Here is a 23681-nt window from a genome sequence, read left to right as displayed (position 1 = left end):
CAATTCCCTACTTATTAGTGTTATTACAGTAATTACTGTGACTAAATGTATTATATATTAGAGTCATTTTGAAAATGCAACATTACATACTACTGTCAAGAAGGTCTCAGGTTCAAATCTCAGATGGGGCCTTTCTTCATGAACTGTACATGTCTTTTTCAGATGTGTAGGTTTCCCCCATTTTCTTTGGTTTTCTCCTACAGGCCAAAACCATGCATGTTAGGTAATCAGAGATCTTAAATTAGGTGTAAGACTGAATACATCTGGAAATTTTTTTAAACATATATGTTTTTCCTGTTTTATTTTCCTTTATAACTCCACTCAGACAATTATTATTATTATTATTTGTCCTGTTGTGGCATCTCAGGCATATCATATAGAGAAGATAGCTGCCATTCAGACAATTTTAACAAAAATGCTGTAGTGCCATGTGGTGCCACTAGGTGTCGAGACAGTCCACATGAACAACAACATTTTTAGCTTGGCTAAAGACTTTTTTGTTTGTTTGTTTGTTTTTTTGACACCATTTACAATTTGGTATAATTTATTAACCATTTAGCATGTGGTTAAAGCTTTGTAACAACAGGTTAAGATGTAGGAAAAATACTGTAAAAAACAGCTTCATTGTTGTTTTGGATTAGTGGGCATGTGGAAAATCTATGCAGCTGCTATGTCACTGTTTCTGGAAATTTCTGTATCTTGATCTTAGACTGATCCAAGTTTTTAAAAATTTCCACTTATTTTCACCAAAAACCTACTTTATATTTGGAAAAGAGATGCAAACACAGGATGAATTGCTGTTTTGGAAAAGCTCCCCCAACCCCACCAACCATCCTGAACCAGGCAAGCAGGGTCAGATGGATGTAGATCAACCAGTAGCAGTAAAGTTTGTCCACAAAATATTTGTATTTTTATAAGATGGTGTTCTCTACAGATAATTTGTAAAAAGCTCTCTCTCTCTCTCTCTCTCTCTATATATATATATATATATATATATATATATATATATTTTTTTTTTTTTTTTTTTTTTAATGAGTAAAATTACAGCACATGATTTTGCTACATAGTAAGCCTGATTTAGTGTATTAACAGTGTTTTATAAATTATTCTTAATGCAGCACAAAATGTTTACAAATTCATTAATAACCTGTTATTAAAGCATTATTAAATCATTTATAAAAGGACCCTTTTTAAAGTGGTTACAAGTTTCTTTTCCCTTCATAACTATGCTTCAAATTTTTACCCTTTCTCAGAATCCTTCAGACTCAGACAGTTTTTTTAGCATTTATATTAAGTCTAATCAAAAGATCAATGCTAACTAATCAGAAAAAAATAACAATAACAGTTTATGGGCCTAAACTTTCTCCTGGAAGTCAAATAAAATGTTTAGGTAGAGAAGTATATTAGACATCCAAAGTTGCAGATTACAATCAAAATAATACTTCCTTAAAAGTCTTCAAAACATTAAACACTAGAACTTTTGATACATTTACATGAAGTTGAAACTTTGGGTTTTTTTCTCTCAGTTTTCTTCCAGTTAATCAAAGAACGCAGATACATCGTGAAGACTGTTGTTGTTACATGAAGTAGAAAATGTGCTTTTTATCTGTTTTGTAACTAGTACACAACTAGTTTTGTACATGTGACTGCAGTAATACCATTCATTACATTCCATCTTCTTCTGCTTATCCGGGGTCGGGTCGCGGGGGTAGCAGCCTAAGCAGGGAGACCCAGACTTCCCTCTCCCCAGCCACTTGGGCCAGCTCCTCCGGGGGAATCCCAAGGCGTTCCCAGGCCAGCCGAGAAACATAGTCCCTCCAGCGTGTCCTGGGTCTTCCTCTGGGCCTCCTCCCGGTGGGACGTGCAGTAATACTCATAATATAATTTCCACCACCATCACTGTTCTTATCTTCTTCTTTGATGTTTCTTCTGTTGCTCTGTCTCTACCTCTTCTGAAGATCAGCAGTATGTTGATTTGTTAATATTTGCTCCTCTGTAATCTCAGCCTCTATGCATTTTTTTCTTTCCATCCTTTAATACCTAAAATAAACAAGCATGTTTTCTCTCTGAATAACCCTTTTCAATTCTTCACCTCGAACAGCAGGGGAAATAAATTTCCTTTCTTCTCCCACTCGTCCGTGTTCAGCAGCGTTTCATTGTGCTTGCTGTAATGTGACTGTAATCTGCTGCAGGCGGTGAATGGGGCTTTATCAGAGCTGGGGAAAGTGTCTTCTTACAGGTTGTGTTGCACTGGGTATTGAGCTCATTAAATGCTGTCTAATTCACTCTGTTCTGAGGTCGTCAGTGGCTCAGTGGCATCGTTCAGTTATTATTCAAATAGAGGAGAAAAAGCACCAGACGGAGGCCCGTGGAGACTCCCCTTTTTATGACTGAGACCGAATGTGGCTTGAAAGGTTTAAAATCAGAAATGTCTTTTGTGATCAGCAACTATGGCGGGGTTCATGGCGCCATGAACAGCGGGTGCCCCAGGAGAAGGGTTGTAGTCCTCACTTCCTACTCGGTTGTTTGCTCAGCCTGACTGAATGTTTAAGGTCCCATGAAACAGAGTTCATATCGTTCTGCTTGGGTTTTATTTGGTGTGATGTAGCATGAAAAAAGATTTCAGTCAGTATCAGGGGATATGTTCTTTGACAATTTACATAGAATTATGCTAACTTAATATGCATTTGAAACAAGAAATGATGTTTCTCTTTTCAACAAGTTCCTAATCACTGCCAACTTGCAGCAGGCGGTGCTGTGAATCTTATACTAATGATGTTTTAGCAAATAATAAACATATTTATTGTTCTGTGCTGTCCTCAGCTGCTCCTGCATGACCTTCAACAAATTCATCAACAGCTACAAGTCTCTATAAAATACAGCCAGTTTCATAGTGTGTTGGTCGTAAAACCTCTGATAATTGTGTTTAACAGGAACCACAGACATTGCCAGTTTAAAGCAAATTTGGTAAAACTTTTTTAATGTGAAGGCAATCATGACACTGCTAAGCTCTTAGTACTCACCAAATATTTTTCCCCCAGCTATTTTTTACGTCTCCTCTGCATCCTCAGTATGCCATATACGGCTGCAGCCTTTTCCCATGGCGATACACTCACAGTCACATCACACCCCAGGCCCTGCCCTGGAATGAATTACTTAGGCAATGTGAGGATGGAGGCACATGTTAGGAGATCACACCAAGCTGGCATAGCACTGTCACCATGTGTATTATGTCTGCACTATGTGGTTTCCACAATCTGTCAATCTTAATATGGGAGGTTTCTGGGCCTCTGCCATCAGTTTCAGTCTTACTGTGGGGGAGGAAACACCATTCAGCAGCATGAGAGGATGCAGTTGAAAGGGTTTTCTGTACAGTACCTCAAGCACATTTACCTTTTCTTTTTCCAGCAAGCCAAACCATGGAAAAAACTAGTACTCCTTGCTTTGTATCCAAAAGGTAACTGGAAGACAGCTGAGTATGGTGTGGGGTTTATGGACAAGTGGAGGGCATGGATTGATTGGTGCAGCTGAGTGGTGAGAGTGCTGGTAAAATGCAATGCATGTAGAAACTAAACCACTAATGGTGCTGCAAAAACTATTCAGTCCTGCCAGAGCTATGATGGGGTCATAGCGTAGGAATGAGGACAGAGTAGTCAGTCCTGCCTCAAGTTCTTGACGGCCAATCTACACCAATGCATGCATGTCCCATGCCATGTATACACTGCCAGTGCTGCCACCACGCTCACTCACTGTCTGCAATGACCTGGCTACAGAAATTTTATTTATGTTCCAAACCTTCTATGACTGATAACTCTCTATGATGTGAAACAGGGAGCCCACTGCATTCTGAAGACCTTGCCAAGATCCTGCAAGACCATCCATGTTTTGGTAGATTTTTTTATGACATAACAGATAAGTGATAGTTTTAAAAGATTCATGATTTACAGTTTAGGTATTATGTTCAGATGCTTATTCTCAAAAAACTAAACAAAAAAAAAAATCAATTTTTTGCAGTTTTAAAAACTGCACATTATCTAAAATAAACATGATTTTAAAAAAGTAAAGTGCAGCTGGTGAATTTGTTTAATCTTCCCTTTACTGTATGTCTTTATCTTGACTCAAAAAAAAATCTTTAGCATGATAGAAAATTTCCTAAAAAAGACAAGTTGATACCAAGTGGTCTTAACATTAGGATGGATTTGAACAATGATTTGGAGAAAAGAAGAATGTGATTACAAAGTATAAAATGAGATGTGGTAAAGTCAAGGTGCTTTATTCTTGAATAGAAGGGAAATTAATTACCCTGGATAATTAATTAAAAAAATAAAAGAAAAAATTGGGATTCTGGTTGTTTAAAGATTGGGTTTATACTTTCTGAAAACTATGAACTGAGAACTGTTTTTTCTTTTTTTTTCTGGTCACTTAATAACAAAGTCAGTATTTTGTAAGTCATAACATAACATGCAATGACTGAAACCACTGAGAAAACATGTACCATTGCAAAAAAAAAAAAAAGGTTTACTTTAAGACTTCATCTTATATAATATTTAAAACAAAATTCTGTGAATCACTGCTATGAATCACAAAAAAAAGAAAAAAAATAGTTGGTAATTCTAATTCTAGTCTGACTGTGTTTTAACTGTTGGTCATTCTTCCCACAGATGACAACAAGTTTAGTGAGGCTACAGCTGTGCTGTTCACCTGGATTGAACGAGGCGAAGTCAACCGCAGGACCTCCAACCACTTCTACTCCATGATCCAGTCAGCCAACAGCCACGTTCGCCGGCTGATGAGTGAGAAAGCTCTGCACGAGGAGGAGATGGAACGCGCCAAAGAGGCCTTCAAGAATGCCCTACTGGCCATTTTAACACAGTGTAAGGACACTTTTTAAACACATTCAGTTATTGTGAGAGAACTTTTCAGGCAGACTGACGCACCAGATGTGTGGCGCCTCCATTGTGATAAGTGTAACTGTACAGTTATACAGGTAAGTCTAAATTATGGCCTCATACTCACTGTTAGCAGTGTGAATATGTTTCAACATATTATCCAACAAGATTGTGAAGAGCTGCAGATAAAAATTAGGAAATAGTTAAAATATTATAAAAAAATATACTTTAATTTATTTTTCAGTTGGATGTCGTGTAAGTTACAGTCACACAAAACTGTGGCAGGAAATGTGACATCTAGGCAAGAGTTCTCTTCTCAAACTAACAGAAGAAATATGCTGACCAAGGAGCAAGTCATCTGGATTATCATTTACACTATATTAAACATTAGGAAAATAGAAAACTAAAAAGAAAAACCACATAACAGCAATGCACGTTTTGCCTCATTATTTTTTCCACCACAGATGCCACTGCTTTTTCCCTACAAACCTTTCTGCAGTCATTCTTAATCAAAGACTCATTCCTTGAATGAATGCACATCGCCCCGCCGCCTTTTAATGCCAGAGTTTTTTACTAAGATCATCTTATGTTGAGAAATGCTGGAGCAAACCTTGAAACCTTTATAACCTTGATACCTTTGTTTTTTAAACCTTAACGTTTATATTCAATCGCATGCGGTGTTGTTGAGTTATTTTACATGATCTGGTAGAACTTGGACTATATGTTGTGAATAACTCAGCTACTACCACACCAATTTTCAGCTCACTATCTGTAACATTCATTTTTGTTGGATACACTATATGGAATAAGGATTTGTTTACATTTGATAATTCTAATTGATCTGCAGTGTTACAGAATGTGTAAACATATAGAGACCTAATACTTGCGTGTTTGGAGAAATAATCCTGGATAAAGGCTGTAAAACCTTTTTAAACACTGAGCTAATAGTGACAACAGGAATCTGACTGGATTTAAATTACGCTTCAATATTATCTGTATCATACGTGGATGTTTTAATTTGTGTTGAATTTTAGGCCAGTTTCTATAAAACATCATTTTTGTCTTGAAAAGCGGATTATTAAAAGCACCGTACTGGCGTTTTAATCCTCACGATGTGAGTGCACTCCTGATTACAGCTGCAGGGTGTGGTGCAGCAGCAGATTATGGAGGTGCAGACCATGAAGCCATTTTCACCATATTCACTTTGAAGCCCGTCTCAGTGCGACTCATTTACTCTGCGAGCATCTCGGCTCAGTCTCCATGACAACGCTCCCTCATCCATCTCGCCATCGCCTCCGTTATCCTCAACTCGCTGTGCCGTTTCGATTAGGTCAGTCGCACAGAAGTTTCAGAGTCAGAGTCGTGACGGCACACTGACCTTTTCACAGGTGGGCAGCAGAACAATGACAGCACACAAAGGCACAGATGGTTTTGTTGATGCAGGTCGTCTCATGCTGCTCTGGGTAAACATTACTAACTTACCATCAGTTCTCAGTCTTTAGATTTAAAAATGAATTTACTTCATTTTTACCAGTTGAGGGGCAGTTAGTTTGTAGAAACTCATTAGTGCACATATGTAAAACAGGTTGCAGAGAGTCTGTTAAAGCAACACTCAACAGTGGACATTTAGCAAACTGACAGCACAGCCACACAGCTTATTGACATTTCTGTCCAAACAGTTCACAATACAGTTACAAGCAAACAAACCAGTTCATATTCCTCCTGATTAAATACACAGTGCTTTCATCAGTTATGATAACAAAGCTGATCAAATCATAAATCATAATCATAATCATAATAATCATAATTATGCAACAATTGAGTGTGTACCATTGACATAAATAAGGCTGGATGAAGCAACTCCAATATTTTTATTGTCCAAAACTGAAGCCAAAATATTTGTTTTTTTAAGGGGCATTACCCTGTTGTATTTGTGTCTGCATACTAGAGACATGGGACTGTACCCTTAATACAAAAGTCCTGCCTACACACCCTCCCAGCTGGCTAATAGGCTGTCACAATGTCAATCACATTGTAACATGAAGCTTTTTTAAGCAAACAAATTTAAATTATTTATTTTAAAAAGTGCACATTTGAACATACAGCAGTAAGGTAAAAAAAACTTGTGAATAAACAAAAATTAACACCTTCAAAAATATTCAAAACGTTTTTTTAAAATTATTATTTTACTTTTTACTCAGGAAAATGTCCCATTCATTGACATGGAGATGCGAGACTTAAAAATTATACTTCAGCCAACCAATAGAGGGCGCTTGTCCTTTGTGGCTTCAACTTAAAGGTTCTGTCTCTAGTTATATTATATGTGATCCCAGTAATTAAAATAGCATATGATCTTACTAATCTACATTTAAATCAAAGTTTTCTAACAGGTTGGTCTTCAGAAATAATCCTTTCAATTCGAATCATTTTAGTTTACTTTAAAATGTATTATTTTTCTCTGCCGGCTTTCATAGCACTGGGAGATCACTTTGAATAATATTTGGTATCATTGTGAAACTTGGGGATTTTCCTTTTAAAATGTAGGGTTGGAATTCCTGATGACATCAATCCAGACTAATAAAATTTGAATTTTTAAAGCACCACACAAAACTAGCTTGTTGCCAGGCCTGGTGATAAATTGCCAATTTTCAACAAACTACCTATCATTTTTAGGCTTTTGAGATGGAGAAACTAAATTAATAACTCAATATTTTAAAAAATCCTCATTATGACTCATTTTGCCAGCATGGGTCACATATGTCAATGGTATGTACAGTAATTAGTACACAACTAGTGATATAAAGTGAAAGCATGACAAACTTTTTAGATGCTAAAACAATTTTTCAATGAAAATATCCTCAAATTGTCAAGGTTTGAAAGGAGGGTTTGGAATTTTTCATTTAAAAAAATACCATGTCAATATAACTCATGGGTGCTTAAAGGGTAAGTGAAAAGACAAAAGAATAAGTTCAAAACCAGAAAACATTTTGTTTACATGTGCATATGGTTTAGTTTTGTTGTAGAAAATATCACTTAATGTAGCCTAAACAATGCAGTTCTTTCAAAATATTAAAAATATTTGCCATCACTATGCATGGTAACACATTTGATAGGTGTGGGAAGAAGGTGCAGGGAGGTAAGTACAGTTCAGTCACAGTTTATGTGTTTATTCTTGTTTTCTTTTGTTTGTTTGTTTGTTTGTTTGTTTTAGTTTCATCTGCTGGTCTTAGTTGAGTTGATTTCTGTCCACACTGTTCAAACAAATGTTTGAAATCCATGGATTTTTACTTTATGTTTGTTCAGGTTTGTTAAATCTGTTTTATTATTTGTTACATCTTGAAATGTTGAGTCACAACAACTCAAATGTAAGAGCAAAACTTTTAAGGCAACATTTTAACCCAGAACAGAAGTGAAGCTTTTGACTTTACAATAAAAATGAAATGGTAAGTTCGTATCTGGCCCCAAAATGATTTGCAACAATTACAACCTCCACTGAGTCTGCTTATTACAAAAACATTGCAGTCATACATGTGGCAGGCATTCTGTAAAACAGAGGTTCCTGTTGGTCCTCCAAGTGTTTCTAACATGATTTGAAAGAACCCATCTGAATGCATCTAAACAACCAACATCAATGGTATGGTAATTAGCCTTTATAATGTTACCTGTAAAATTTCCTGTAAAAGCCTGATCTGCAGTGATGGACTGTGGACTTTGAGTTCAAACACAACAGAGAGGGAGCAGGAGGAATCTGAAGATGTATTTATTCTACTTTCAGGCTAAAGTTGCCAAGTTCTTTTTAAAATACGTCACCTAACATGTGCCAAAGCTCATGTTGTGAATTCAGTATCCTTCCATTCTGGAAAAAATGTTGCCTTTGTCAGTCGTGAAGGATGTGAATCTGCAAGTGAAGTAAGTACAGAGGGCTGGCCAGAAGAGAGACCTGCTCATTACATGACACACAGTTTAGATTATACACTACTAGCCTTAAAAGACTTTAGTTTTTACAGGTTGTGTTAGCTTTGCACTTTTAGTCTGCATTACAAATTTAGGGAAATGAGGACTGAAACGAATCAGCACAATATTTTAGGACAAGCAGCATTTTCATAAAAATTAAACCAACCAGTAAATGTTTGGGTTTCCAAAAAAATTACAATAATTATTTAACACAAAATGCACACCGTTTTTTTTTCTTTGATTTTTTTTTAGAACTGTGGGTAATCAACACTGTTTTATGAAAGATCATAAAACTTTCACAACTGTTGGGATATCCAGATTCATCTCATGACCAAGACAGTACTTTCTACATTTAATTTTAGGTAGAAATTTTTATTTCTGTTTTCAGTCATTCAGTAGTTGTTTTGGAAGGTTTAGGTATTAAAAAATTGCTTGTTTACTGTTAGGAAAGCTTTGTGGCTTGCATTAAACCAGAACCCCAGACACTAAAACATTTAACATTTACTTTGTGACAAAAGACATGTTCCAGCTAGTCTGCAAATAATACATAAATAAATAAAAGAAAGTAGTAAATAAAACTAAAAGCATGTTGGAGGCAGGTACTATTGGAAATCACCCTTTGAAAAATTGTTTCATGTTTTCCTTGTGAAAATAGACCGATAATTACCAGGCAATATTATTTTATTACTCATTGGCTTGTTCTACTTGTTACTCTACTAATACTTGTTCACATGGGAATAACTGAACTTTGGCTCATAGAGGGTGGCATGGAGGAGCAGTGGTTAGAGCTGTTGCCTCCTAGAGAGAAGGTTGCAGAATCACCTCCCAGCCTGGGATCTTTCTGGATGGAGTTTGCATGTTCTACCCGTGCATGCATGGGTTTACTCCAGTTACAGCAGTTTCCTCCTGCACTTCAAAAACATGCATGTTAGGTTCACTGATAACTCTAAAATGTCCCTAGATGTAAGTGAGAGTGCGAATGGTTGTTGTCTCTATGTGTCCCTGTGATGGACTTGTGAACTGTCCAGGGTGTCCCCCACCTTTTGCACAGTAACTGCTGGAGATAGGCACCAGCTCCCTACAACCAGTGGAGGAGAAACAAGTAAAGAAGATGGATGGATGGGTGGATGGATGTATGGATGGATGGATGGATACACACAATCACTTTGTCTTCCAATAGGCAAATTCTCATAAGTAGACCCGAAACATAAAATGTCCTAATTATTATCAAGTAACTTAGATGCCAAATCCTAACCAAACAGCATAAAAAAGGAGAAATAATATAGCACTCTGAGCTTTGAAGTATGATATAAAAAAACTTAAAAAAAACTTACTTTGAAACACAGACCCGAGCCAAAAAACCTTTATGTCTTGATATTTTTCTGTTGTTAAAAGTCAGTGAAGGTCTCATACCAGACGTTTTCTAAATGTAACTGGACAGAATAAGAGTTGGGCTGCCTGTGCTTGTACATGTTGAACATCTGAGTCCTTGTCTCCCAGGATCTGTGCAATGAACGCAGAGTGTGAAGTCAAGATGACACAGAGAGCCACATCTTTTGTAAGAAAATCTGAACCTTCTCTGGCCTCATCTACTACACTACTCCAGATATTTTTAAAACTGAGATTTTCTGCTACATTTGCATAGCAGACCACAGACAAACTTAGTTTTTTGGTGAAAAAACAGGTTTTTAACAACAGTTTTTAAAGTGGAGACTTTTTTAAAACTCTGTTTATGGTAGATTTGTGTGGATTCCAAACATGGAGTTTTTAAGAAATTATGATAGCAGCCTGTTTCATGTAGGTCCAGAATTATTTTGTGTCCTCTAAATCAAAACCACAATGAAACTGTTTTCTCAAATTCTGCCTCACATTATCCTGATTCTGTCGCCATTAAGCTTTGATTGTGTTTGAAATGATTAATAATTTTTAAAAAAACTGTAAAAAGTATCCAAAAAAGAAGAAAAAAACGAGAACTTACAATTGTTTTGGGAGAATCTTTATCCAAACTAAAAATGTTCTTTTTCTGTATTTTTATATATCGGTAAAGTGGACGTTCTCACCACATAATGGTGTGGTTTGTGTATTACAGCATAGGTGTGTGTATATATATGTGTGTATGTGTGTGTGTATATATATATATATATATATATATATATATATATATATATATATATATTAGTTTTTCAAATCGAATTGTATAGATGAGGCCTATGATTGGGTTGTCAATGTTCAACACATTTTTTTCTTACTTTGTCAATTTTGTTAAATAATAACTGAAAAAGCTCTGTCTTTTTTAAGGGTTAACCTTTATATTTTGTTAATATTAGTCTGGATTTACACTTTTCTTAGCTAAATCTTGCAATTTAATATTTGTCATATTGTTGTTTTAACAAAGGTTTGGAGTATGGGGTATTTACAAGTACGAAATATCACATACCTCAAAGTTTTGATAAAGCAATAATGTGACATGTAGTAAACTACAAAAAAATGTTTTTAATACATCCTGTCTTCATCTGCTCAACAAGTTAACACTTTGCAGAATGTTAATGAAGTTGATCAAGTTTTGATGATATCCAAGATGAGAGGACACTAAACCAGAACATTTAAGATCAGGGCTACTTCACGGCTAAATCTTTGTGTCTGAGGAAATATTACTGCTTTAATTTTTTGAGTAAACTGATCTTTTCAGATGAAGTGGTGCAGGTTGCTGAGCTCACCAGTGTGTGGTCAGTGTATGATCGGGGTCTCTCCTCTGTCCGCTGTACGAGCCTCCAGTCAGTGCTACAATGCTACATAAAAGGCTTGTTTTGTTTTGACCTTCCCTCCTCCTCCTCCTCCTTTCCTCCTCCCTGTTCACCTCAAAGTCGAGCAGATCACCGCCGTTTTCACCGCAGCCACCAGGCAAAAGGCATGGGACCATTTCTCAAAAGCACAGCGCAAGAACATAGACATTTGGCGCAAGCAGTGTGAGGTTGGTACACCTTTTTTCTGTTCTCTCCTCCCACCCCCCACCTACTGCTTTCTTCTCTGCTGTCACCTATGAGTTTCCACTGGAGAGCTGACAGACATGCCTGTATGATCTGCTGTATTCAGTGGACTTGTTGTTTTACTGGATGCCTCGTCCTCACAGACAGACAGACAGCAGCTCTGATCTGGGCCTCTCCTTCTCCCAGCAGCCCATATGTAAAAGATCTGACATCTCTTCGAAAGTGTGAGGCGCTGCTATGGCAACAGAGATTTCTAGGGTTAAGTGTCTAATCAATTATTCATCCTGATTCAAATCAACATAACAAGTAAGAACATGAGAACGCTGCGTGGAAAGGAGGGAGGATCTGTCCTCTTTGAGCACAGTCAGCACATCAGAGGAACTGATTCAGCAGCCCGTTGCTGTGCAGACAGTTAAGTTTTGTCACTCTTTAGCAAGTAAATACAAATTACAAATGCATTTTAAAAAGTTTTAAAGAAAATATTTAGTGCTTTGTTAAATGTATTTTAAACAATAAGACTAAAACAAAAGCCAGAAGGTGCATGCTGCCCTCTACAGATACCAAACTGAAACAAAGGCTTCAATGTCAGTATAATGAGGCCATTCTCAAATAACAAACAGACTAAACTGGATTTAATTATGTGGTTTAAAAACAAAGTTTATCTTGCAAAATAAAACTGGCCTGTTAACTTTAAAATTCAGTGATTGTAGGTAGGATCAAGTACAAAGTAAGAGGATTTTCTTCTCTATTTGTAGCTTAATTTATAAGATGGCACTGTAAGCCCTTCATAAGTGCTGAATCTATTCACATCATTGATACTCAAAATCACACTTTACTCAACGGCAGTAGAGTGTTTGTCACATTTGGCCTTTAATTGCCAAAATTAAAGCAACATTTTGCATAACACCAATGTTGAGAACTAAAAAAAACACTTAATACATTGATTATCTGTCTCTATGCTCTCTTCATACTGATGATTACCCTGCACAACCTATTATGACATAGCTAGATCATGGCAAATTTGAAAAACTTAATTTAGTCTGAAGGCAATCATGACTCTGCTCTTATTACTCACCAAATAGGTTATTTCCTGCTATTTTTTCAAATCCTTATAAGGCTTCTTGCACCCTCGCCCCATTCTATTTGCCCACCCTGACACAGCTATCTTATATCAAATCAAGATGCAGATATGTGCCAGATTGTTTCCATGGCTCTGTCACAATCATGACTGTAGCCTAGACAAGAGGTTAGCATGGCCAGTTCTGCTTCAAATTCTTCACAACCAAGTCACGCCAGTGTGCGCAAGCCCACGTCATGGATTCATTGGGCCCACTTCCCCATACTCTACGAAAGACTCTGATATGCTGCCACCATGAAAATAAACCACCACAACCCCGCAATAGATGTAATGTGCATGCCCAAAACCATCATGAACTCGTCACGCTCTATCAATGTGAACCCTGCTGTGTTCTGAATACCCCCCAGAAGACCTCGCCAAGTCCCTGCAAAGACCATCCTTGTTGTGGTGGATTTTTGATGTTGTAGTGGGGTCATCATCTAGAGTGGAAGTGCCTAATTGATTGTCACTTGCCAAATATCTGTAAACAGATCATAAACATTTCCACGAGGATTTGCTTTATTTTTGAAGCAAAGGCTTATGGGATTGTTAAACTGCTGTTTTTCTACCTTTATGCAGTGGCTAGCTGTGTGGCAATGCAAACACTAACTTATACATTTACATACAAGATTTGGTTTCAACTGCATTATTTTAATTTTGTCTATCCTTTGTATAAGTGCTACTGCTTTGAATGCTTATTTGCTCATAAAAATATAATGGTTATTTCATTCTTCAGTTATTTATATATATATATATATATATATATATATATATATATATAATTTTAAAATTTACATTAAGTATAAGTTGCTATATTCTTTAGCCACCATTCAGCAGCAACCTATTTTTGTGCTAATGGATAGATGAAATCACTGTCGTATTAAGTTCATGTTTAGCCAGTAACAAAACTCAGTGCCCTGCTCAAACACCTAATGAGAGAAATGGTCTTTTCTATCAGAACTGATTGAGAGGAAAATGTTGAATATAAAATGTAAAATTACAACAACCCAGATAGAAAACAACCTTTTTCTCCATGATTTTAATCATGATACTTTACCTGCATTTAATAGAAGTGTTAAAATTGTGATACCCAAAAGGCAAAAATCTGATGTTTTTTCATTTTAATCAACTTACTTTAACAACAATCCAACAAATAATGTTCACTCACAGTATGGTAACTCAAGACAGCTGAGTGAAAGTCCCAAGTTACTGTAACACCAACGCAGCCTTTCTAATAAATTCTACTTTCTTTTAATACCTAACTTGAACACAGGTTTTACACCATCACACACCCATGGATTAAATACGCACTAGCACTGTTTCAATTGTGCCAGTAAAAATTTTTGACTTGGTAATGCAGTTGAATTCTTGCATAATAGCAGTCACAAGTGAATGGATCTCACCAGGCTCCACGCTTTGTTTGTGTCCCAAACACAAAACTGGACCAATCAATGTCCTGTACAAGAAGCTTCAGGTGGGTTTCACATTTTCAGGTGGGTTTCACATCAACAGTTTCTTCATGAGACTCCACTGTTGATTCCGTGTCACCTCATGTTAGAGATGTGCCGCCACAAACACACATTGAAGTGCTAACATGGTTGTGTCATATTTTTTAACACAAGTTTAATTGATATAAAAGGTGTTTCTTAACTAGTGAAAAACTAGTAGTTTTTAGCTGTTAGACCACCTTCAGTCTGGATGACAACCCCACTATGTATTGCATCAACTACACAACCTATAGAATTAGGTTGGATTGTGGAAAATTTGGAAACCCTCCTTCACTTCAATGTGAAGTCAATGAGGATGCTGCAATACTCTTAAAACTTGGTAAATAGGGTTTTCCTGCTATTTTTCTTTTCACTGAAATGCTCATCTGCACTCTTTCCACACTTTATATGCCTGCTCTATCATGACTGTGGCAGTCTGTGTCAGGATGCTAGTAGCATCTACATGCTAGAAGATTACCATGACACTAAAACCATGGGTTATCACAACTGTCTTAAATTGTATCTATGACCTTGTCACAATCATGATTGTAGCCTAGGCATGAGACCAGCAGGGCCAGTCCTGTTTCAAATCCTCCACAAGCAACCCATGCAGGTGCATGTGAAATCATATCACAGTTAGGCATCAAACACCACAAGGATGAACCATCAAACTCTTGCTATGAAAATTTTGTGCTTGCTCAAAACCATAATGGACCTGTCACACTCTATCTTGTATAAGGGGAGCCCAATGCATCCATATGCATCTGAAGAGCTCACTAAGACACTGCAAAGTCTATTTTTCAACGTCATTGTGGGGAGATCATCCAGTGTGATGGGGGCTTTAACTCTTGTTCCAGAAACACATCAGATGCCTGTCTGCCTGTTTGATGGGGTTTTTTTCAATTTGAACTTAATAAGAAAAAGGTACCATTTAAGCAAAGCAAGAAGGAACAGTACACTGAACAAAAACTCGCTATAAACATCTACTCAAGCTGTCACTTCAGTAAAGTTACAATAAAGATGTGTGATATTTTTTCTTAAATTTATTATTTAATTTCTTAGTTGTTATTTTTTTTGACAAATTTTTCTAAGAAAATTTATTTGATTGAAAGGTTTGCCGGAATTGCTGTTATTTAGGCCTTTAATAATTTATAAAGTCATAACTACCCTAGTTTATGAAATATTAATTATACAAAGCTAACTGAATTTCTTTTAATAGTCTTGGTTGAAAACAAGGATTAGCACACTGTTCATCTTCTGACTTACAACCACTTCTTACATACTGCAGACTTATTATGAGTCCCTTCTTTATTGGCCAACAATATTGGTAAGTCTACTTGTACAAACATCTATATTAATGTATTACTAGAGATTTATAATACAATTTTACGTATTTAAAAATAGTTTCTCTTTGAACGACCTTTGTTATGAAAAACAGGTTAATAGTGGAACGACAAAGGGGACTGCTGCCATCTTAAAATGGCTCCAATCTTTAAAATTTTATAGCAGGTTTGTGCAAAGGCTATTATATAATGTTTTTAATGCCATAAATTTAGCATTGCAAACTGATTTACAGTCATAAACAGCAGGACCAGCAGCTCGCTGTAGCACCTCTGGTACAGCCTGCAGCACTTCCTGCAGGAATATCATAAAATCATCATGTTGGAATAACCATGTAATGAAAAATTGATTGCATTGTAAAAGTTTACACAAACACATTCACACAAACCACTCTGAAATTCTTGTTTAAAGCACCAACGCACTTTTGGTCATAGCTTCACTTGGAAAAGCCATTATCTAGTCAAAGAATAAACCTGATTTCTCCAACCTGAGATCATTCAAGGAGCTATCTACAACAGATAATATATTAATTTTTCATAATGTCTGAACAGAACTCCATTTTAAGAGATCTGAACTAGTGTTTTGATATCTGTTTGTTTACTTAGTAGTCCACGTTTAAGTGCAAAAATTTCTAATCATTACTAAAGTCTGTGTTTACACAAGTTTAACTCATCTCTAGATTGGGACCATTTTGATATTTTCACATTAATGAATTCAATTTTCCCATCCCTAATTTCATTACCACACGATACTGTTTAAGTCTTGCTGCCTAAAGCACATTAAAGTAATTTGGAACATTTTTCATTTGCGAAACTTGTAGAACACATTTAATGAATAAACTGAGGACTGTTGTTCCCATGTCTTTCTACATGTTGCAATATTTCAGGAGCTGAGAAATGCTCACAGCGAGGAGATCATGGGTATCAGACGAGAGGAGGAGATGGAGATGTCAGATGATGATTCAGATGAAATTCCCAGCAAGAGGATGCGCACTGAGGAAAATGGTGCATGAGACAAATATTTTTATGTTCCACTCATTCATATATTTGTGAAGAATTTAAATGACATAAATAAAATAGGTTTCACAGACTTAAGTTAAATTTTGTTAAATAGTATTTTGCTTTTATTACCTAATATTAACTTTTGGTCTTTCCTCTCGTCTCCTCCTGCAGGAGTGTGTGATCAGACTCAGGCCTCTCTGAAGGAAGAGAACGACTCCCTGCGCTGGCAGCTAGACGCCTACAGGAACGAAGTGGAGCTTCTTAGGAAAGAGCAGAGCAGAGTCTGCCGTCCAGATGACAATCACACACAAACAAATGCACATGCTCACAATCCTGAGGCTCAGATCCAGCTGCTGCAGCAGAGCATGCACAGCATGCAGCAGGTAGGCTTTATCTCACAAACCCTTCTGCCCAATAAGAGCGCTGATATTAGAGCAGAAACAACTTCATTCCAGCAATTTAGTTTATTAGATGCAGCACAGTGTTAGTAATCTGCCTCATGATGAATGTGCCCTGATATGCAATACTCTGACACAAAGGTTTTTTTAAATAACTGGGTTTAATTGCTTGGTAAAAACACTCAGATGAGAACATACTTGTCTTATTTCCTTCTTCACAAAGATACCTTTGAGCAGGACAGCTTAATATCTGACATTTTCAGTTGCTTGAAACTTCTTTTATAAAGGCAGTTTAGTTTCCTCACATACACTGCATTCCGAGCTGACTCAGAGGCCTCCCATAATCTCTCGCTCCACTGACTCTGAAAAACAGCACAGAAAGCTTTGTCAGAGCACAGCTCTCATTTTGCACGAATTAGCGTGATTTGACCCGACTTCCTGTCTTTCTCAATCTGAAGTGACAGCACTGATAGAACAAGGCACATTAGAGACAACACACACACACACACACACACACACATGCACACTGGCCAAAGTCACCCTACTGTCACCTCTTGTTTGTCGCCTGCTGATGTTTTTGTTCCCTCCGTTCAGACTAGCAGCTGCAACAAACAAATTAAGAACTTTGCTGAAATAAATTTGTCCTTGTTGATGCTTTACTTGAAGGATAATGCAGAGGACTGACATGACACCATCACAACTGAGATCAAACATGTCATGAGTAGAAAGGAATTCAAATTTATAAAAGTCTCCTATGTATTTAGAGTATGTATCTTCTTATTCACACTTCTTTAAATAAAATATGTTCTTATATTACCATGTCTATACTCTTCTGCTCTTTGTAAAGGTAACATTATTAGCTTGACAAGCTGATGTTAGTAATTAATAAACTGGGTTATTAGCCTCAATAGTGAGCCTGTAGTTGTAGGCTGTATATAGTTCATCTGCTAACATGCTAACTTTTGTAGCTTATTTACTTTACTTTTAAAACCCTCCTGAAGCCGTCAAAAGAGAGAAAGATAGCGAGAGGTAAAGAAGCCCTTGTAACTTAGCATCAATTTGACCCAAAAGCCAGGGGAGGTCTTGCAGATATACCATGACTGACTGACTGACTGACTGTGTTATCCGCCAGATAAAATGTACATCTGTCCGTTATAGCCGAGCCTGCGTTTAAACCATGAACACATTTAAATCCTTCATGATCTAATATCGTCCTATCGCCCACCTGTAATTTGAATGATAAACATTACTGTCTGTGTCCCTGAAGAACAAATGCTCTTGATAATGTTAAAATTCAGAAGATTTGTAGTCAATGTCCCAGATGCATTTTGTTTAAAGCCAGAATGTCTGCCAACATTTTGAACACATGCTTATCTGTGAACATTACATCTATTCATGTGTATGTGAACAATGTTGTGGTAAATATATCAGAACGATGTCAGAAGGACTTATACAGAAATCATAGTCTTTGAAAAGCAACTTTCTTCTCCAAAAGCATAAGCATTGAAACTTTCTTTATTTGTCTCTGTCAGTCAACACAATATGAAGTCACCTTCGATAACCTCAGATTAAACGATATTTCAACATTTATGTTTTCTTCTATTGTGTGGAAAACTATAACTATGAGCAATTTATGATTAAAGCTCAAACAGCTATATTATTGTGGGTTTTCTTTTATAAAGACACCTTATTAGCTAATTGCATCATGCTTGAATTCTGGCTTGGGCTAAATGTTTTTCTGTGTTTCCCTTTCAGCAACTCCTGAACCTGCAGGAGAAGCTGTCGAGCAAGGAAGCTGAGCTGGAACAGGCACGAGATGAGCATCGCTACCTGGAGGTGGAGGTGCTCTCACTTAGAGACAAGGTGTGTACTCACTGTCACAATTGAATGGCCTCTGGATAACCACAAACTTTAATGAAGCTTATATGAGATGGTCACCTCAGGTCTCAGAGTACTGGATGCTGGTCAGTTGTACTCCATTTTTGTATTTAGAAGCTCCTATTTTGTACACACAGTTTGCCAATCTCTACCAGAGGTACATATAAAGAGATCTGTGGCAGATGGCTTCTTTTTGTAAGCACAGAATATGGGTGCATGGTGACCAAAGCTGCAAAAGTAGGATTTGGTAGAAGTCCAACGTGATCCAGAGCCACAGTTATCACTCAAAGAAATCAACAGTTTGCTATGGTATATTACCAAACTGTACATAAGGTACTACATGTATGTTCTTTCTGGCTACAGATAATATAGTTCAATATGTGTAATCAATAATTTATTACATAAACAGCACCAACATTATCAATCCATTAAAGTTTTTCCTGTTTATTGTGGAACAAACGTTTTTGTTAGAATAACTGGATTAATCAAGATGAGAGTTGGTCTTTAGTCCTGCGCTTAAACTGTAAAAAAAAAAAAGAAAAAAAAAAAAGTTAAATAGCTCAGTCTTCTTATTCATGACTTAATAAAGGTAACCACCCCAAATCAAAAACAAGCAAAGTCTTTGCTGGGTGTAACCCCTCCATCAGTGCTGTAGATCCTGGTGGTGTGGATCAGTGAGTCGATGTCTCGCTCACTCTTGGCATACAGCTTGATGTCATCCATGTAGAGGAGGTGACTGATGGTGGTCTTCATGTCCTCCTTTGCGTTGTTGTGATAAGTTGTGATAGTTTGTGGATGTTGGAACACTGAGCTACTAGTTGTTTGGCATTCCCCAGCACATGCCAGCCGGGTCAATCTCTCTCATGGTATGAGGTAGGCAGTAGCTCAAAGGGTCTTGCCTAGGGACCCAGATAGCTCAATCTTTACCCCGGCCTGGATTCGAACCCAGGTGACTTACCCATTGAGCTATCCAGACTATCCTATTTATAACAGATATATATCTAGACAGCTAACAAACTAGATACATATCTGTTATGTGTTACCTATTGTTAGGTTAGGTAGGTTACCTATTTATAACAGATATATGTCTAGACAGCTATATATGTATATATATATAAACCATAACTATAAAATAACTGTGTAATGTAAAATTGATATCAATGTAAAGTTTTATTAAATAGGTATGAACCTTTAGAGGATGAAGTATTTTAAAGAAAGCAAAAGTCCATTTTGGTCTTGGCCATATTTGGATTATCCATTAGGTTGTCAGTTCTATCTGAATGTTTTTCAAAGAACTATCTACAAGATGTACAATAATATTTTTTATAGCCTTTCCACATAACCCCACTTCAAAACTATAATTTTAACACTTCTTAAAAAAATGTTTGGTTATAGAGTCAGGCAGTCTAATATGTACAACTCTAATTTACTAATTTGGTGACACCATAATATCAGTGATTACATTGGTCATGTAAGAAAACACAAAACATGAATTGGAAAACTTGAGTTGCATTTGTTCAGCTGTGGTGGTGTAATTTGTGTAAAGTCATGGGAAAAACCCAAATAAAGACCTAAAACTTCAACATCACCAATTGCATGTAATTTAAAAAACTTGTTCACATCAACGCAATGCCTTCAGATTTTCAGCAAAACCAGATGGTGTGGTTGGATTTGTTTTCTATTTTTTTTTATATTAGATGATGCTTTATGAAAACATGCTTTTTTTGTTTGCTAAAAAAATTGAACTCTGCACTGCAATCTTCAGCTCAAATAATTAAATATTAAGGTTTACCATTGTTTTGAAACTTAAAATATACTTTGATACACACATTTCTGAAGGATGAAGTACACATGAGGAACGGAGGAGGTATGAAGAAGGAAAACATGAATTATTTTTTGGTTTTACAGTTGAGATTAGGAGGTGGTTCATAGACATGATCTCAGAGTCCAGCAATATCAGTCTGGAAACATTCCTATGGTTCTACTTGAGAAGCAGGAAGTCTTTAACAGTAGCAGCTACACAACTTCTGAAGCCTTTTGGAAAGATTTATCTTTCTCCTACAAACTTAACATATAGGAAAAAAATTTAAAGCCAGTCAAACAATTTTTACTTAATTTCATTCATAATAGCCTGTCATATTTTTCACATGCTTTCAGTTTATTATGTCTAAAGTAAGTATAGTTTGAATTTGAAGGATATGGTTGACTTTTGCTCTCCAACTGTTGAGTAAAACCAGCTGTCTGAAGGTGAAAAGTTTCTCTCTGACATTGTTGTGATTTATGCTGCTGTGAAAAGAAGAAGGTTGTCTTGTTCTGCTGATGGACAGCTGCCTGTGCTAACTTGTAACAGCTGTCAGTCACTCATATTTGATGGCAAAACCAGACTGATGACTTTAGACTGTGGAGACACAAGTGTATTTACATATATTTTTAAATATATTAACACAGAAGCTACTAACAACAGGAATTTTTTTTACCTTTCTTTGTGATCAATCTGCTCCAGCTCCTTCATGGGCATTCCTTGTGTAGAGCAACCTTTAGATCAAACTAGAAATTCTCAATTTTACTAGACTGTTCTAGGACATTTAACTGTTTCTCCTTGAACCCCTGCAGTGTTGCTTCATCAGTGTGTTTAGAAGCATTGTCCTGCTGGAAGGTGAACCTCTGACCCAGTCTCAAATCTCTGAAAGACTCTAACAAGTTTCCCTCATGTATTACTCTGTATTTTACACTACTCCATCTTTCTTCCATTAACCAGTTCACCACCAGTCCCTGCTGATAAAAAACATGCACAACAAAATCCTACCACCTCCATGCTTCACTGTAAGGATGGTGTTCTCAGCATGATGAGAGGTTTGTGCCAGACATGGTGTTGATCTTGATGGTCAATTCTACCACGTTTGGAGATTCTCCAATGTGCCTTTTGGCAAATTACAAATGATCTGCCTTCTTTTTTTCTTGACACAATGGTTTTTTTCCTGGCACTTTTCTATCAACAGATCCTTCCCCCATGTCTGCAGAAGAGCTGCCCTTCTCCATTAGGGTTATCTTTGGCCTCTTGGTTGTTTTCTCTAATTAACACAAGTGTATTTACCTGTCTGGTCTGTGACTTTCAGTAAATCACCCTCTTCGACATCAACTTTCCATTTTCCAGTAGAGGTTTATTGGGGGTTCCTTGGATTTTCAGGGTTTGGGGTATTTTTTAAACCAACCGTGATCTGTATTTGTCTGCAACTGGCCTCGAGAGGATGTGGAGTGAATACTTTTTCAAACTACTATACAATATTTCATCAGCCTTATTTAACAAAGGCAGGTCAAATCACTCAAGTAGTGACCATGACAATGTCTCTGTATGAGTAAGTATCAAACATTTGTATTCCTCACACACACACACTACTCTAGAGCATTCACACATGACACCAATCAATTCACTTCCACAGTGCAGCACATTCAGTTCACGCTGTTAAATTTATGCTTTTTGTCACCAAAGCTGGGGGCTCACTTGATGAGGAATTTTGCATGCTGGTTCTTCCTCTGGGGATCTTGTCAATTCCTTTGGTTTTGAGATCATGGAGCTGCTAAGTCAGCTGGGTTGTAATATGCTGAAGCATGCTTTCCAGTGGAACAACTAAGAACAATGTCAGTACTCTTTAAAGTAGAAAAGCTCTTTTCTCTGTTTTTAAGCATAGTTGTGGTCATTTTCAGCATGTTAATGATGTCAGCAAAGGCTCTTATCAGATCTGTGTCATTTTTCAAGAGCAGAAGTGTCTTCTGTTCACACAACAAAGCCATTTTCTGAGCTAGAAAAATAAACTTTCAAAAATATTTCTTTGTTGTGCTCAAATGTTCTGTTTTCTTTCTGTGTCTGCAGCTGCTGAGCAGTAATGGGGACACTGTGGAGGGAACCAATGGAGAGCTTCATGAAAAGGTGAAAAACAGACAAGTCAAGTAATTCTAAGAAAAAATAACTGTTTGATGGTGTTTATCTATGCAAACATCTAGGTTTTGATTCTCAAATGTACAGACTTTTTGAACAAAGAAAAACTATTTCCAAACAAACAAAATAAATTGCATTTAATACAGGCTGTTTTTGTACAATTATTGAATAATAGGATAGCATTATCCTATTTAAAATCACAGAGTTTTGATAAGATTTATGTAGAGAGTCATACAAAACGTCACTATGCTCTGAAAATGTAAGCCTAAACATTTTAACAATCTTGTCCTTCAAGTAAAGCTTTTTAAAAACAGTAGTTTTGAAAATAACGGGGAGGCACAAACCAAATAATTGCTGACATTTCACACAAAAAAGGAACCCATACATTTAATGATGGCATATTTCTAAATCTTTTTATGTAGACAACCATAAAAACCAATTTTTTACATTACAATACATACCTGAAGGTACATTATCTTTTATAGCTACTTTTATATATCTACTCCTGACATTCTAACACATCACCATTAGTTTGTTGACTTTACAGGTGCTGGTCATAAAATTAGAATATCATGAAAAAGTAGATTGATTTCAGTAATTCCATTTAAAAAGTGAAACTTGTATATTATATTCATACATTACATACAAACTCATATATTTCAAATGTTTATTTCGTTTAATTTTGATGATTA

At 36.5% G+C, this 23681-nt stretch overlaps 1 protein-coding gene across 7 annotated transcripts in view; it reads left to right on the top strand.

Moving 5' to 3' along the window:
• The window catches only part of enox1 (ecto-NOX disulfide-thiol exchanger 1), a 142579-nt gene that overhangs the window by 102880 nt on the left and 16018 nt on the right, over window positions 1-23681 (top strand). For all 7 annotated transcript variants that reach the window (XM_037976116.1, XM_017436171.3, XM_017436167.3 and 4 more), the window contains 6 exons: window positions 4662-4874; window positions 11708-11814; window positions 16662-16779; window positions 16948-17159; window positions 18930-19037; window positions 22924-22980. In XM_037976116.1, the coding sequence (XP_037832044.1) occupies window positions 4662-4874; window positions 11708-11814; window positions 16662-16779; window positions 16948-17159; window positions 18930-19037; window positions 22924-22980 (815 nt within the window). The remainder of the gene's footprint in view (window positions 1-4661; window positions 4875-11707; window positions 11815-16661; window positions 16780-16947; window positions 17160-18929; window positions 19038-22923; window positions 22981-23681) is intronic.

The sequence above is a fragment of the Kryptolebias marmoratus genome, linkage group LG6 (genome assembly GCF_001649575.2).
Source record: "Kryptolebias marmoratus isolate JLee-2015 linkage group LG6, ASM164957v2, whole genome shotgun sequence".
Classification (NCBI taxonomy): Eukaryota; Metazoa; Chordata; class Actinopteri; order Cyprinodontiformes; family Rivulidae; genus Kryptolebias; species Kryptolebias marmoratus.
Note: the sequence above shows the minus strand (reverse complement) of the source record. Positions and strands in the feature narration are given on the sequence as shown.